At 54.4% G+C, this 17,106-nt stretch overlaps 1 protein-coding gene across 1 annotated transcript; it reads left to right on the top strand.

Moving 5' to 3' along the window:
- Positions 1–4,618: 4,618 nt before the first annotated feature.
- On the top strand, positions 4,619–10,631 carry ADAD2 (adenosine deaminase domain containing 2; the record flags this gene model as incomplete). The annotated part of the gene is given in 11 exon segments (XM_082863022.1): positions 4,619–4,690; positions 4,694–5,192; positions 8,221–8,361; positions 8,691–8,738; positions 8,826–8,951; positions 9,034–9,184; positions 9,262–9,427; positions 9,430–9,703; positions 9,836–10,079; positions 10,322–10,442; positions 10,527–10,631. Coding segments are annotated over 11 exon segments (1,947 nt in total).
- Positions 10,632–17,106: the final 6,475 nt, after the last annotated feature.

The following is a 17,106-nucleotide window of genomic DNA, read 5'->3' as shown; positions in this document are numbered from 1 at the left end:
CGTCGCTTGGGCTGGGCCGGAAGTGCTCCCTGAAAGGCAGGAAGTCCCGCCTCCCAGCCTGGCCTCACGGGCGCTCCAGAGCGCCACCTCCCGGGCGGAGGGGGAATGCGAGTGCAGGCGACGCTGTGGGCCGTAGAAATCAAATGCCTTCAAATCCCAATAGTGAAGTCCAGGTTGACGGGCGTGCGAAACTCACCTCTGCTTAACTAACTTCCTACTTTACAGAATTGTTGCATTAATTCACTCAACAAACACTGAGCACCTACTATAAGCCAGGCACTTTATTGGTCAGTAGGAATCCTACTGACTGTCTTTATATCCTGTGAAGCAGGCTTTCCAAATAGGAGTACAGGTACTGCTGGGAATGCATGAGGCTTTCCCAGTAGTCAGGCAAATACAGCTTTAGGCACTGGTTCCCAGATTCTAGCATGCATCAGCATCAACTGGAGGGTGTGTTAAAACAGAGTTTCTGGGCTTCCCTGGTGGCTCAGTGGTTGAGAGTCCACCTGCCGATGCAGGGGACACGGGTTCATGCCCCGGTCCGGGAAGATCTCCTTATGCCGCGGAGCGGCTGGGCCCGTGAGCCATGGCCGCTGAGCCGGCGCGTCCGGAGCACAGGCTCCGCAACGGGAGAGGCCACAACAGTGAGAGGCCCGCTTACCGCAAAAAAAACAAACAAACAACAACAACAGAGTTTCTGATTCAGTGAGCCCGGGGTGGGGCCTGATAATTTGTATTCCTGAGTTCCCAGGTGACGCTGATACTGCTTGTCTGCGGGCCAAGCTTTAAGAGCTACTGTGCGATCATATTACCCTTATCCAGCCCAGTAGTTTTCAGACCTGAGCATGCATCAGAATCCCCTGGAGGGCTTGTTATAACCTTTTGCTGGGCCACACCCCCAGCGTTTTCTGGTTCAGTAGGTCTGGGATGTGATTCAGGAATTTGCATTTCTTTTTTTTTTTATTCAACTTTTTTTTCATTTAAATGAATTCCTCTTAGAATTTAATCCCAGAAAAAAACTTTCTCCTTACAAACTTTATGCTACTTCTTTTTTTTTAAGAATTCCACATATTACTTATTTTAAATTTAATTCCATTTTTTTTTTAATTGGAGTAAAATTGCTTTACAATGTTGTGTTAGTTTCTTCTGTACAATGAAGTGAATCAGCTGTATGTGTACCTATATCCTCTCCCTCTTGGACCTCTCTCCCACCCCCACCCCCAACCCCCCCATCTAAGTCGTCACAGAGCACCGACCTGCACTCCCTGTGCTATACAGCAGGTTCCCACTAGCTATCTATTTTACACGTGGTAGTGTATTTATGTCAAACCTAATCTCCCAATTCGTCCCACCCTCCCCTTCCCCCCCAAAATTTGCATTTCTAATGAGTTTCCAGTGATGCTGACGCTGCTGGTCTGGGCACTGCACTTTGAGAACCATTACTTTCAAGAGTCAATTTCCAAATTCTTGGCTTCCATCTATATAGATTTTATCTGGGAGGTGCTTGGCTTCGGAAGCTTCGAGCTTTTTTCTCCTCCGTGGAGTGTTGCCTGAGATGAGTGCAGAACAAGGGGGCTATTCCAGAAAGCAGAGTCCCTGCAGGAGAAAGTTCACATAAGACTAAGAAAAGCAGGCTCAGTAAGAAGTAGTGATGGAAGGGTTCAGGAGAGGGTCTGTTTATATATTATATTTTTTCAATTCTTTATTATTTTTATTATTGTTATTATTATTTTTGGCTGCAGCATGAGGGATCTCAGTTCCCCAACCAGGGATCGAACCCATGACCCCTGTAGTGGAAGCAGAGTGTTCACAACTGGACTGCCGGGGAAGTCCCAGGGGCTCACAGTGTTATGTTCGTTCATCTGAGTCCTGGTTACATGGCTCTGTGCCGTGTGTGAAAATTCATTGAATGATCCGTGCACTTTTCTGCGTGTATGTTATACTTCAGTAAAGAATCTTTTTTAAAAAGAAAAGGAAAAAGGAAGAAAACTGCTGGCTGTGACACTTGATATTACTGAGACTTCAACCTCTAGGTCAGCCTTCTCAGCTACCTTAGAAATAGAGTCCAGAAGTCCCTCCACGAGGGCAGGGATTCTTCTGTCTGTGTTGGTCCCTGACATATCCCAAACAGCTAGAAGATGCTTCATGCATATTTGAATCAACGGAAAAGGGCATGAATGAGATGGCTCTTCTGAGAAAGTGTCAACACATTTACTTCAATTGCAAAAGCTAAGTCAGACTATTTCTGATGAGAAGTAATTCCATTTTAGCTGAGTGCTTTGTCTATGAGAGTAAGCTTTGACGATTAAATCATTTGGAGGGTGTTTTTCCTAAATGGAATAAGCTAAGTCTGCATCTCTGTGGTTTTGGTGAAAACACATTGGAAAGATGATTACAATATATAATAAACTAGAAATTTCACCTTTCGTAACTCTGTGTGACTAAATAATTGGGGGATACATAGTCTTTCAAAATTATTTTAGGGGTATATATGCCAAAAATATTGAAGGTCTTTTATACTAGTTTCCTATTGCTGTTGTAACAAATTACCACAAACTTAGTGGCTTTAGACAACAAAACATACAGTTCTGGAGGTCAGAAGCCTGAAATGGGTCTCACTGGGCTAAAATCAGGGTGTCAGTAGGGCTGTGTTCCTTTCCGAAGGCTGTGGGGAGACTTCTCTTTTTTTTTTTTTTTTCGCCTTTTTCAGCTCTGAAAGCTGCCTACACACCTGGGCTCATGGCCCCCTTCCATCTTCAAAGGCAGCAATGACCAGTTGAATCTTTCTCACAGGCCATCTCTGATTTTGACTCTTCGGTCTCTTTCTGGTTTAAGGACCCTTGTGATTACATTGGGCCCACCCAGCTAATCTCCCTCTCTTAAACTCAGCTGATTAGAAGCCTTAATTCCATGTGCAATCGTAATTTCCCCTTGCCATATGATGTAACAGAGTCATAGGCTGAGGCGATCATGATGTGGACATCTTGGGGGTACCATTATTTTGCCTACCACATCACTATTCACATCACCCATCCAGCTTCTGCTCGGGGAGGCCAATTCCATTTCCTCCTTCCTTCTTCCCTTTCTATAAACAAGCTGTTAGGTTTCCTCCTGTTACTGATATATACTTAACATGCAGTAGAGTGTACAAGTCTTAAGTGTACACTCATCAAGTTCTTACATACATATAAACCCACATAACTACCACCCAGATCAAGACAGAGAACATTTCCATCACTGCAGAAAATTCCCTGGTGCCTCTTGCCAGTCAATACCTCCTTGAAGAAGTTACCACGATTCTGACTCATCACCACAGATTAATTTTGGCAGCTCCAGAACTTTATATAAATGGCATCATGTGGAAGATAGTCTTTTTAGTCTGGCTTCTTTCACTCAACACGCATATGTGATTGTAAGCACAAAGTTAGCTTGTTTATTTTTTAAAAAAATTATTACTGAGTAATAGTCCATTGTCTGAATATATCACCGTTTGTTTGTGCAGTTTCCTGCTGGTGACGTTTCTGGGTTTGGTGACTCTGGTGAAGTCTCTGTGGATTTGTGTAGCCCTCATTCCACTACTGAACACCTGCTATGCTGTTCCTCTACTAGGTATAATTCTGCTCTCTGGGCTACACACGAAAGAAAAACCATAATTCCTGATGCCAATCCTTGAAACGTTTGGGAGTTTGCATCTACGCCGCTCCCCGCAGCTGCTCTTCCCGAGTCAAATGTTACTGGTTCTACCAACTGCTCCTCCTATGCCTCTGTATCCACACTGCCCCAATCCTGGCTAGTGTTCTCAGACCCAAAGGTAGCAATCAGCAGCCGCGGCAACAGTGACAAAGCTTACAGACGGTAAACTGAATCGTTGGTCACGTTTTCCCATTCACTGGCTCCAAGACCGTTAAAATTTCCAACCCCTTCAAGCAACTGCGTTGCATCGTAGCAGTCCATATGTAAATTGTCTTCATCCCTAACTTCATTTTACTTTTGTTTTATCTCCTTCATCCCTAGTCCCTCATCTTAAAGCACTGTTGTCTTGCGATATTTTTAGGAACCAACCCAAAATCCCTTCTGGAAAAAAAAAAAAATCGGGGGGTGGATGAGTGGACAGGGTACCAGATGAGTAATTTTATCAGGAAGACCTACGGTGAACAGTTTTTAAATGTAGGTCCTAAAGATTCTGTGGGAATGCTGCAATTGAAAACACCTTCATTTAACAAAAGAGGCCTGACTTTCCACCTCCCCCCGCCCCTCTGCCCCCGCCAGGCTCAATTAGGCAGCTGGGGGCAGGCTGGCACGATATGGCATGATTTGGGAGGCATCCTAGGATGGGAGCAGGGGTGAGGTGCTGGACTTGGGTCTCCAGACCCCTCCCCTGGTCTTTGCCTCCCCAATACCAGGCAAGGGCCGAGAAGAAGCTAACGGCACTGCCCAGTGCCCCATCCCCACCTCACACCTGAAGCCCCGCCCCCCGGATGTAGGATGTTGGTCAGGTGGCCACTCAGTCCACATCCAACGGTTTGGGACACTGGCCTTTCCATTGGCTGGGCACACTGTCGGCCACAGCTTTATAGGCTCTCATTGGCTAGGAGAGAGGTAGGAGGCGGAGCTCTCCATGCGCTGTCTGTCGTGTCACGTGCTCCCCACGCGCGAGCTCGCTTTCGCGTGTAAAAGGGCCCGGGTGGCGTGAGAACGTGCCCACTGTCCTCTCGGGTCCTCGCGTCCGGCCATGGCTTCACAGGCCAGCGCAGCCCTGGGCGCGAACGCCGGTGCCCGCAGGAAGACCCGCCTGGCGGCGTCATTGCAGATCAGCCCCGGGCCCAGCCCCAGGAGGCCTTCGGCCAGCCTGGGCCAAGACCCCTGGGAGATCGTGCCCGCTCCCAACTCAGACGACGCCGAGCAGGGCGGGCAGCTCCAGGCCTCGGCGACGGGGCATGGTGGGCCCGGGGTGGGGGCCCGTGTCTGGGAACTGGGGGCAGCCCGGGCACAGGAAGACTCGAGGGGAAGGATGCGGAGGTCCCACAGGGTCTCCTTTCCGTCCGCCGGGCCCGCCGGGGAATTCCCGACGGCGGCCAGACAGCTGGGCCTACAGATCAAAGACCCGCCACCGGGCCAGGCCGTGGCCTTGCTTACTCAGTGCGCGGCCACTCTGGGAGTCTCCCTGATCTTCCGAGAGAACCAAGCAGCAGGTGAGGCCCAGGGGGCTGGGGCGCCGCGTGCCCTGGGCCGACCCCAGATGAAGGGAGGAGGACTGTGAGTTGGGCCTGAGCCTGGGGCCCGAGGGTAGGCCCTGCTGTGAGCAGCGTGGCGCCAGGAGCACCAGGTACATCAGGTTTCTAACTGGCAGGTCATGGCCACATCTGAAGCTTGGGTTGCTTAAAGGACCTGCCTCAAGCTACCCCAGCCTTTCAGCAGGCTTTTCTGAGGGCCAGTTACATACAGTTAGAGTTGCCATGCCAGCACTGGAGAGGAGATACCTGAGCGAGGGCCAGCCCCAAAGTCAAAGACATTATCAAACACAGCGTGATGATGGCAACACCGCAAAGAGATGTAATCATTACAGTCCCCCCCGCCGCCCTCCCCAAGAGCAATACACCAGGTCCTAAATTCAGGTTCCCAACTTGAAGCCAGTACATTCCCTGCTTCTCATGAGGCAGCAAGAGATTCATCGCTTAAGCTTTGGGGAGCATTTGTGAAACCTCCTAGGAGAACCCCAACGGAACAGCTCAAAACGAGATAATGTGTTCAGAATCTATCCGGGATTTGTTTTAATCAGGTATGGCAAGAACAGCAGACGTGAGAATGATTGCCATGAAGGAAAAAGGAAATACAGATCCCTAGAAACAGGAAGCACAGCTTGCCATGCCGGACCATGTGGGAAAGGATGGGGGTGGTCCGGAGGTAGAGGAGAGGGCAGAGCCCAACCCACAGCCTTTATGGGGTTTTCTTGGGACAGAACGGTTGAGGCAGCGTAGGGACGCTGAGTAAGTTTAGGATTGAGGAAGGCAAGACAGTAAGTTTAGGGGTTAGGGGTTGGTTCCTAGTTGTCTAGTACCTGGCCTGGGGTGGGGGTGTGTGATTTAGGGTGCGGGGAGTGTTGGCTTGTGTGAGAGTTTGATGGTTGGGGCGCGAGCTCTGGATTGGTTGGTTTCTATATGAAAGGGCGTGCTTGCAGGGGACTCATCTGCTATGTCCAGGAATTAGCTAGCCCTGGGAGGGTCAGTCTCTCCAGGATCAAGTCCCCAAATGCCAGAGCATCGGGAGTACAGAAGTAAGGACATCAATTCAACAGCAGTGATGCTAGCTAACGTTCACGAGTTCTGGAGATGGGCCCGGTGTTGTTTGAAGGCCTTCAGACAGTAACTCCTGGAGTCCTCACAAGTATTCCTCGAGGGAGCACAATACCGTTACCACCACTTTACCCATGGGGAGACTGAGGCCAGAGGGGCTGTAGCCCAGAGGGGGCACTCTGCATTCAGAGCCTGTGCTGAACCACTGGGTAATATCGGCCCCTCCCTTCTGCCTAAGGTCCCCCTTTCCACTGTTTACATGCATAGGCATATTTTCAGTCATTTTTATTTTTTATTTTGGTAAAATTTCAAAGAATAGTATAAAAGAGCTCCCATAAACTCTTCATCCAGTTTCTGCAGTTCACATTTGCCACACTTACTTTGTGTATGTCTCTCCCTCCCTCCCTTCTATATATTTATATATGAATATCCACATTAATTTGTCGTGCTCAATCTGAACACTGATTTGCTGCTCCTTAAACACTTCAGTATGTATTTCCTAAGAACAAGGACATCGTCTTATATAATGGCAGTACAGTGATCGAATTCTGGAAGTTGGACATTGATATGATCCTATTAGCTAATTACCATTCACATTCAATTTTTGCCACTGGTCACAATAAGGGCCATTTTTTCCCAACCCAGCAGGACCTATCACATTAGCTCTTACACCTCTTTAATCTCCTTTCATCTGAAACAATTCCTCGGAGTGTCTCTGGCTTCAGGACATTGATGTTTTTGCAAAGTAAGGGCCGGTTGTTCTGTAGAAATTCCGTTCACTTGGGTCTGTTTCCTCAGGATTGGGTTCAGGTGATGCATACCTGGCAGGAGCGCCTGTAGGAACCTTGTGGCCCTGGCTGTGCATCCCACCAGCAAAACTGAGACCCGTTTGTCCTACCCCTGGGATGTCAGCTGGGAGGGCCTCACTAGGGTGGCGTCTGCCAGGTGTCTTCACTTCCCCCTGGGTGCGTCATCAGTCATCCGAGGGGGGCATCTCCAGATGGCGTGACTATCCTGGTCCCCAGAACACCATCACCTCGTGGCTCTAGCAGCCTTTGATGATTGTTGCCAGATTTAATTGTCACCCCGCTGGCTGCCGTGGATTCCTGATGCTAGCCTTCCTTCTGCATCTACTAGTTGGCATTTTTTTTTTTTTTTTTGCGGTACGCGGGCTTCTCACTATTGTGGCCTCTCCCGCTGCAGAGCACAGGCTCCAGGCGCGCAGGCCCAGCAGCCATGGCTCACGGGCCCAGCCGCTCCGCGGCATGTGGGATCCTCCCGGACTGGGGCACGAACCCATGTCCTCCGCATCGGCAGGCGGACTCTCAACCACTGTGCCACCAGGGAAGCCCCTAGTTGGCATTTTTGATGCCCTTTTAAAGTAGGTGAATCTCTGTGCTAGGGAGGGGCACTGAAGTGTGGGTTCTCTTCTAAAAGGGAGACCTTTGGGCAGCCAGTTCAGCAGCAGGTGCCAGCAAATACCACGAACGGAACTAAATTTATGCCCTTTGACCAAGTGATCCCAGTTCTAGGATTTTTCATCTGTCTCTGTTGTGTCATAAGTAACACCTGAAGTGGTAGGGTTTGGAAGATGACCCTTTCAAATGTAGAAAAGAAATAGAGCTGTGTGTTTGGGGGAAGACAGGGGACCTCCATCCTGAGAACAGTGCAGCCCTGGATGTGGGTCCTGGCACCACATGGGCACGCTACCTGCCCCTTGTGTGCCCCCTCTGTAAAGGGGGGTCATAGGGCGCTGTTTCAGAGGGCCTAGTGAGGATTCTGAGTGGGCATGGCCTGGGTGGAGGTCCGCAGGCCTGTCACCTTGTCATTCTTGTCCTGCTCACTGGCAGGTGTCATGGCCCCCCTAGAAGGGGCCCATGATGCGGATAAGGTACATGGTGCTACTTCTCAGCCCCTCCTTCCCCAGACCCCTGCTTGCCCTTCTCCATGTCTGTGGAGCTGGATGGGGTGGTCTGCCCTGCGGGCACCGCCTACAGTAGGGCAGAGGCCGAGCAGCAGGCAGCGCTGGCTGCCCTCCACTACATCCAGCATCGGCTGGAGAGCCCAGGTACCGGGGGAGGGGACCCAGGGCCCTGAGCCCCGGCGGGGGGCAGACGCACGTGTGTGGGGAGGGGGGAGTCGCTGCGGAGACCATCTGGGCATCAGGACCCGGCCCGCAGGGAGCTGACCTGGCCCTAACGTCCTTTGAAGGATGTTAGCAGTCCCTGAGGACAGGGACTGCTGGGGGCAGCCCAGGAACTTTGGGCTTCTGGAGGATGAGCCCCCCCCCACACACACACACTGCTTGCCAGTGGGACTTCTGGGATTCCTGAAGGACACAGGACAGGAGGGCAGACCCCAGCACCTACGGCAGCCCGCCCCTTGTCTGTCTTCCAGAGACCCCAAAGACCCCCAGCTGGCCTCCACTCGCCCCCCTGAGCATTGGTAGGTGGGCCCCCATTGACCTGACCCCAGGCACGGGAGGGGCGTGGCCTGTGGGCCCCCCACCGCCGCCCTCTCCCTTACCCGCAGAGAACATCCTGACCCACGAGCAGCGCTGTGCGGCCGTGGTCAGCGCCGGCTTTGACCGCCTGGTGGACGCGGGCTCGCAGTACTGGGCCTGCAAGGGGACTGTGGCCGCAGTCATCCTGGAGAGAGGTAGGGCTGGCCCTGCCCCTCACCTCGGAAGGCCTCTGGGCCTCTCGCCTCAGTCTAGTCATCTCTGCCCCCTTCCCTGCAGAGGTCCCGGGCGCCCAGGGCCACGCCAAGGAGATCTACCAGCTGGTGGCGCTGGGCACCGGCAGTGGCAGCTGTGCCGGGTGGCTGGACTTCTCGGGCCGACAGCTCCACGACTGCCACGGGCTGGTGGTGGCCCGCCGGGCCCTGCTGAGGTGAGGGGTCGGGGGGACCCTCTGCGGCCGCTCCGGGTGGGCCGGGCCGCCCCAGCTGCTGCTCCCTCCGCCCCCAGGTTCCTGTTCCGGCAGCTCTTGCTGGCCACGCAGGGGGGCCCCAAGGGCAAGGAGCAGTCTGTGGTGGTCCCCCAGCCGGGGTCCGGGCCCCCCTTCGCCCTCAAGCCCCGGATCTTCCTGCACCTGTACGTCAGCAACACCCCCAAGGGAGCTGCCCACGACATCTAGTATGTGGCGCGCCCGGGGAGGGCCGTGTGGGTGGGGGTGGGGAGAGCGGCCCTGAGCCCCGCGTCCTCCTCCCGCACAGCTGCCACCTCCGCCTGCAGGCCCACATCCAGGGGCGGCTGATGCCCGTGTGCTACGTGGCCCCTGCGCTCCGCGACACCCACGTGGGCTGCCTCTCAGCCAGCGACAAGTTGGCACGCTGGGCCGTGCTGGGGCTGGGCGGTGCACTGCTGGCCCACTTCCTGCCCCCCGTCTATGCCAGCAGCCTGGTCCTGGGTGAGGCCCGAGGGCGGGAGGGCTGAGGCGGGCTGGGGCGGGCTGGGGTGGGCTGGGGGGTGGGGTGGGGGGTGCGGGTGCGGGGGAGCGTGGCGGAGACTCAGGTCTCGTCCTGGGCCTTCTGTCCCCCAGCCGACCCCTGCCAGAACACCCCAGCCCTGGGCAGGGCCATCCACGCCCGGCCTGACCTCGACGGCGCCTTGGGACCATGCCTGCCGCCCCCCTACACCCGGACCATGCTGCACCTGTTTGCGGGGCCCTCGGTGGCCCCCTCCGACCTCCCCTCCAACACCTGCCAGGGCCTGAGCCTCAACTGGAGCCTGGGGGACCCTGACGTCGAGGTGGTGGATGTGGCCACCGGGCGTGTGAAGGCCGAGTGAGCAGGGCCCGGGCGGGGGGCAGCGGGACGGGCGCCTGGTGGTGGGGGTCCCCGGCCCCCTGCCCGTGGGGAAAGAGATCGCATCTAGCTGCCAGCCTCTTACCAGTAATGTGACCCACCCCGTGACCCACCCCCCGGATTGTCATGGCGTGGGTGGTGTGCAGGGCATGGAGTGGGCCTGTTAGTTTTGTCCTCCCTTGCCCTCCCCCGACGTTCGGTCCCTTTCTCTCCATCCCCAGCGCTGCCCTGGGGCCTCCATCCCGCCTCTGCAAGGCTGCCTTTCTCTGGGCCTTCCGCCAGGCTGCCCGTGCTCTCGGGAAGTCCCACCTCCTGGCCTTGAAGACCTACGAGGCAGCCAAGGTCAGCTGCTTCCCTGCCCGCAGCCCCCTTTCTCCTGCACCCGCAGCAGGCACGCTCTCTCCACCGTCTCATCTCCTGCCCTAGGCTGGGCCCTACCAGGAGGCTCGCCAGCAGCTGTCTCTCCTCCTGGACCAGCAGGGCCTGGGGGCCTGGCCCTCGAAACCACTGGTGGGCAAGTTCAGAAACTGAAACAGACGTCCGGCCCGAGGTCCCTGAGCCCAGGCGGAGCTTGCTGGAGGAGGGCCGTTTCTGGGCGGGGGAGGGTGGCGCACGGGGACACAGGGTGAAGCTGGGGGTGGAGGGAGGGCCTGGAGTGCTGGAGAGGTGGGGCGGCTGCATATTCGGGGCTTGCATAAAGAAGCTGTTTCTGGTGGTTCTGTGTGTTGTTGGCTTTCTGGCGGGGAAGAGGGGAGTTGTAGCCCCTCGGTTTGTGAAGGGAGAAGCCCCCGTGGTGGCCGGGGCTCGGCTGGAGCCTCCTCACAGACTCACTGCGTCGTCGCCCAGCCTTCGCGCCTGGGGGCGGCAGTGTGGTGTCTCGGGCAGCGGGTGTGGGAGCCTGTCCTCCCTGGTCTCCTTCCTTTCCCAGGACTCGCCCGGCAGGGTTGGGGGAGAAGGGTGGCACCTGGCCAGAGGAGGCAGCCACGAGGCCCGTAGAGCCAGCTGGGTCTGGCCAGCCGCTGCCGGGAAGGGTGGCTTTGGGAGAAGAGGCGGCCCGGGCAGGCGGCAGCCCCAGCTCCTGCCCTCTGCGTCCTCTGGGTTCCCGCGAGTGGGTGGGGCAGCGCTGGGCGCCAGCAGGAGGCTCACGCAGAGCTGAGCCCGGGCTTTCTCCGGCGCCCCAGCTGTCACACCGGCTGCGGCTGTGACCGGCCCGAGCCCCTGTGCCCGCTGGATGGGGGCTGCCTAGCCTGCCTCTCAGGCCAGGTGGGCGGGTCTCCTTCCTTCTCCTCGGGGGGCTGCAGTGAGTCTGTGGGGACTACCGGGCACTCCAAGGACCTTGGGTGTGGAGGGAAATGCTGTACACTTCACATGTGCACACACGCACACGTGCACACACACTCACGCACAGGTCTGCAGGCCTGGGCGCCACCCCAGCCTGGGCACGGCCTGTTGAGTGGGAGTACAGGCAGCTTTGAGGTCTGGGGACCTGGGGCCAGGGGGGCTTGAGGACCACACCAGCCCGCAGCTCCACACCCTGTGGCCGGACGCTCCCTGCTCCCTCAGCAGTTCCAGGGTTTAGAACTACAGACTGCTCTCCCTGGTGGGCTGGGAAGCTGGGCCAGGCCGGAGCAGATGATGGAGCCCTGGAATCGCATCCCCTCCCTCCAGGCCACCTCCCGGCCCCGGGTGTGTGTGGCCTCAGCTGCCGCTTAACCTCGGTGCACTTGGGTCGACTCATCTGGAGAAATAACTGGAAGGCCAGCCCCCAGGTGGCCTGTTCTCCTCCAGCCCATCCGGCCTCAGGCTGGGCTTTCCCTCTGCCTGTCCGCTGGGCCCGTGCTCCCTCCCTTTCAACCAGTGCGGCTGTCAACAAGGGGACCTGGGAGGGACGTGGGGGCAGAGGAAATAGCTGAGAGGCTAGAGGCTCTGGAGGCCCTGCACCCGAGGCTTTACAGATGCTGTCATATGGAAGAGGTAGATGCCATCGCTGCCCCATTTACTGGTGAGAAAACTCCCAAGGTGAAGTTGGGTAACCTCCACAAGAGCACGCGGGGTCAGGATGGAGCTGCGGTTCCCGTCCAGGCACCTGACTTCCAAGCCCCTCAATCCCACTCACCGCCTGGGCTGCCACTGGAGTTGCTTCTGTGACCTTGGACAGAACCCCCGACCTCTTTTATAACGTGACTGGACCATATGGCTCCAGGAGCTTCCTCCTGGCTCCGACCATCGCTCCTCGGCTCTCCTAACGGCCACGAGGGTGGGAGACGCAGCCTTTGCCATTGAGAGAAAGAGCTGCGGGCTGGCGGGCTTGGGAGAGGGTGGGAAAGGGGCTGGGGGAGGTGGGAGTAGCCGCCAAAGGCAGGACAGGTGTCCAGGAACGCGCATGTGCAAAAGAAGGGCGGAGGGAAGTTTGGACCCGGTTGGAGGGTCTCCAAAGCCAGGTAAGCGCTGATTTTTTCTTCTTCTTCTTTAACTGAGAAAACAGCGAGGTTATTTACCCGTGTTGTTATTTAAAAGAAAACAAACTTAGGCCAGCTTTGAAATAATGATTTCTCATGGTTATTTTTTTCAGAGATGGAGAGGATTTTTAAAACAGCCAAGCCTATTAATTAGCACATTTACTACACATGTTTTTCCCCCGGAGAGCATTTAAATTGATTTCCTTTTTGTCCTGCGATGGTGACTACAACCAGATCCAGAAATATACCAGCCATTCCAAATGGCAGTTCTATGCAACGAGCCTTTTGATGTTCATTAATCACATAATCAGTGGGTAAACAAGCGTTCAGAATGACATTAACTCTGCTGCGTTCTGCCCAGTAAGTAATATTTGTCCCCATGTTGCATAAACCTGCCTGGCCAATCCTCCCCTCCCAAGACAGTCCTCATTACACAATATTCGCTCAGTTCCTTTGACTCAGCTTATGATTGCAGGGTGACGATGAAGGCTGCTTCTGAAACGGAAAGCCTGTTAATGTCTTCTTGGCCCGATCCCGTCTGAGTGAGGTTTTGCCAACAACAGCATATTTGAGCAGGGAGGTGACGTAACCCAGCCGGGCACAGCTCAAACGCCGCTTCCTCCACGACGCCTTTGCCATCATGCCCACCTTCCCTTCCCTGCAGCTCCAAGCTCCGGGGGTCTGCCCTGGACCCCAGCACTGCGCTGCCCCTCCCCGTGTGTGGTCTTCACCGCTGAGCACAGGTGTGGACCCAGCGGCTGAGGGGCTACTCCACCTTTCCAAGCCTCAGTTTCCCCACCTGGGAAATCGGTCACAAACGCGTGGCCTTCAGGGTCATGGTGGGATGAACTGAGAAGTGTGCCGAGCACTGTTCCCGATGTTAGCAGTCATCGTTGGTGGCTGTCATAGGGCCTGGCTGCTCCCAGCTCCCGGAGGTCAGCCTGTTGTCTGTTTCTCTCCATCCCTTCCTTGAGGTCTCCCACAAAGAACATGCACAGCAAACAAGCGTTGAATGTAAAATGAATGAATGATAGTATCTTCTCTTTACAGGAGTGGGCTAGAGGGAAGGAACAAAATCCCTGTTCTAAAATACGGCTCTAGAAGACGTTTTGAAAATTTCCATTTTATTGTGAGCTCTTTTTTGCTGAGCTGTAGAAGCATTCAGAAAGACCTAAAGAATGTGATTACACCACACCTGAACTCCGTGTGTCTTGTCAGTTAGAAGAACCAATAAGCCTCCTTTAGTTTGTCTGCTTGTTAAATGAAGTCTGATTAGAGTTTCCTGTCCTTGGAAACAAAATATTTCTCACTGATATTTATGGGTGTGTCCTAAAGATGTAAAGTGCTGGTTCAGTTCATCTCCCAAACTGCCTGCATGTAAATCCTGGCTGCGGGGTCGGCTTCCGGGGGGACCCAAACATCTGGGAGAACCAGGGCAGACCTCCTCAGGGCCGGTGCCACGTATGTAATGTTAGTCCCGTCACCACGCTGCCCTCTTCCCTTCTAGGGCTTATCACAGGCTCTGCTTGTCCTGTTTATTTCCTTCTTGACTTATCCTGGGTCTCCCTCTCTACCCCACTCTTCCCCTCTACCCAGGTCTACAGGAGCATCTGTCTTGCTGACAGAACAACGCCTGGCGCGTGGCAGGCATTTAAGAAACACTGCCCCAGAAACTAACCATTGCCCTTCCAACTTCTGACTTGGCCACAGCCCAGGGGTTGGTGAGCCCTGACTCCTGCCACCCATCACCTGGGGGACCCTCCCACCTCCTCCGACATCCCTAGGTCAGCCCCAGCAGTCCCCGAGGCTAGACCTGCCCCAATACACCAGAGCAGCCATTTATCGCTTCTTAGTACAGTTTAATGTTTCTCTAGGAGTTGCAAGCAGGGGTGGGGTGGGGGGAGCCCCGGAAAGCTTAGTTAGGAAGGCGCCAGGTGAAATTGCTGAGTTTCCCAGGGGATCATATTTCAAGCCAGTCATTGACTGAGTACAATGGAAGCCTTTGGAACAGCAAGATTGGCTCATTTTAGCTCAGGGCGCCCAATTTCATGCTGTTTTCCCTTTGTTCCTCTCGCAGGAAAGGTGATTTATGAAAGTCATGTGCCTTCTCTGCGCGTCACCTGGAGCTGGCGGCCAGGGAGGCTGGGCTCGTGCGGCCTCAGCCGCGCTGCTCTGGACGGCCCCAGAGCCACAGGACTGGTGGGGACAGCGGCGTCCCTTTGTTTTAACTGACATTGTGTTTCCGGAGGTGCCCCTTGGTTAGATGTCAAATGGTGGATGAGCCCAGCGCTGGGCGAGGGTCAGGAGGCTCAGAGTTGCGGGCGCTGCCTGCTAGTCCTGGCTTTGCCGCCTCTGACCGTGTGACCTGCCCCATCACGTCCCCTTCCTGGGCCTCCGGGTCCACACCCATAAAAGGGCCGGGTTGGGCCCAGTGACCGTAAGGGACCGTTTAGCTCTGAGAATCTGTGAGGCAGGCCGTTGGTTCCCGGGCTGGCGGGGTCAGGAGGGCAAGGGACAGTCCCCTTCTCGTGGCAGCTGGAGAGTGAGGACCTGCTCTGAGCCTCGGGGATGGGGTCACCTGCCAGGCGGACCCTCTCTCCTCCTCAGTGAGCCGCCAATGGTCCATGCACTGCCGGCCATCTGGCATGTTCTATCCGGCCTGCATGGGAGCAGGGGTTAATTTTGTTTCTTATTTGAATGCCTTGGGCCCGGCCACCACTCCCCTGTTCTCTTTCTCTTTCTCACTCTCCACTCCCTTGCCAGCATTTCCTGGGGTCACCTCGCAAATAAAGGGCTTTTATGTCACCGGTGATGGCACCCCCAGATGTGATGCCCTGAGAGGGACACAACCTCACGGATATAGTGTGTGGCCAGGAAGGCACAGCCTCAATCTCAGCACAAGGATATGGGATGGGCACAAAATGAGTTGTGTTTTACTAAATAAGGAGAGGTCCACACTCACCCCAAATTTCCATGTCATCTGTGTCGAAGAAAGGCTGTGGAAAGATCCAGATCACGGGAGGCTAAAGAGATAGGACAAGGAAACGCAACACCCAAGCCCGTGCTGGACCCTGTCCCAGACGGAAAAGCCTAAAAGGATATTATTAGGGCAGCTGACAGAAGTGGACCAGGCAGTAGATTAGATTAAAATAGTGCCTCCAAGTTACATGTGCTGACGTCGGTAACTGCATTATGGCTTTGTACGAGAATATCCTTATCCTTAGGATCTACGTACCAAAGCGTTTCGGGTCTCCTTGGGCTCTCCACCTTAAAATGAAGGAGTTGGTTTACCTTAGAGCTTCTATCCTTTCACTTGGGGGAGGAGTCATAGGTTCCTTTGAGAACCTGATGAAATCATCGAACACTGCACTCTGAAATGCACATAACGTACACGTGCTTTGTTTCACGTCATCTCCAGAGATTCCCAAACCCCTTGTGGAAGCTCTTGGCTGGGAATCCTTGGACCCATGGTCTTCTGATACGCTTTCCAGTTACTACCTTCTAAAGTTCTGAAAGCAGAGTGCCGTGATATAGTCATCTATTCTCAAATGGTCCGGAAAAGCATACTATATAGGGAATAAAAAAATAGAGCAAACGATAAAACAAATGGGGCCAAGTGTTTCTTAAAAGGTGTATTGGAGTTGTCTATGTACTGTTTTTGCTCTTTGCAACTTTTGGTCAGTTTGACGTGTTTCCCAAATAAAATGTTAAAAAATCAATTGCAGGGTGCCTAGTAATCATTCAACAAGTGATGCCCGTTATGAGCATTTCGACAAGAACGAGAGGAGGGAGGGAGTTTAACGCCGCTGGAGGGAGGTGGGCAGGGGGCATGTAGAGCCGTGCAGCCAGACACCGGGGCGAGGCACCCAGGTGGGTGGGTAGGCGTGTGGCGGGCAGCTGGTGGACAGATCTTCATGAACTCCTATTCAAACTTGAACTACTTGCTGATTGTTGCTATGGGAGCAATTCTGCGGATAGTCAGGGACTGTGGTCAGCTTTTCTTTCTCACCTCTCTCCCTGTTTCTTACCTGCCCCTCTCTCTCCATCGTATAAGTTGTAGCAATGAACTTCCAGAATCCCAGACTGTCCACGCTGGGAGGGAATTTAACAACTACCTCATCCACCTGCTCCACGGGATCAATGAGAAAAGGAAGGCCCAGTGAAATCAATTTCCATGCCCATGTTATACAAAGGGTTAAGTGTTGGTACCCAGGGACCCCAAGACCACCCTCCTTACTCTGTTCAGGGTGGCATGGCAAAGTGTTAGAATCTTGTCTTGAATATTTTCTTTGAGGTCTTGGGCAGTGTTTCAGATGAACCTAAGAGCTGATGTACTAGAAAGAGTGTCCTGCTGGGAATCAGGCTGCTCGGATCTAACTAAACGAACATGCTGTGTGGCCTTGGGTAGGTGGCTTTCCCTCTCTGAGCCTTGGTCTCGCCATCTTAAAATGCAGAAGTTGATTTACTTAACTTCTTGTCCTTTTTCAGGGATCATGGATTCCCTGAGGATTGATAAAATCATTGAACCCTTTCTCAAAGCTGTGCAT

Source organism: Leucopleurus acutus (assembly GCF_964270905.1).
Source record: "Leucopleurus acutus genome assembly, chromosome: 20".
Lineage (NCBI taxonomy): Eukaryota > Metazoa > Chordata > Mammalia > Artiodactyla > Delphinidae > Leucopleurus > Leucopleurus acutus.
Note: the sequence above shows the minus strand (reverse complement) of the source record. Positions and strands in the feature narration are given on the sequence as shown.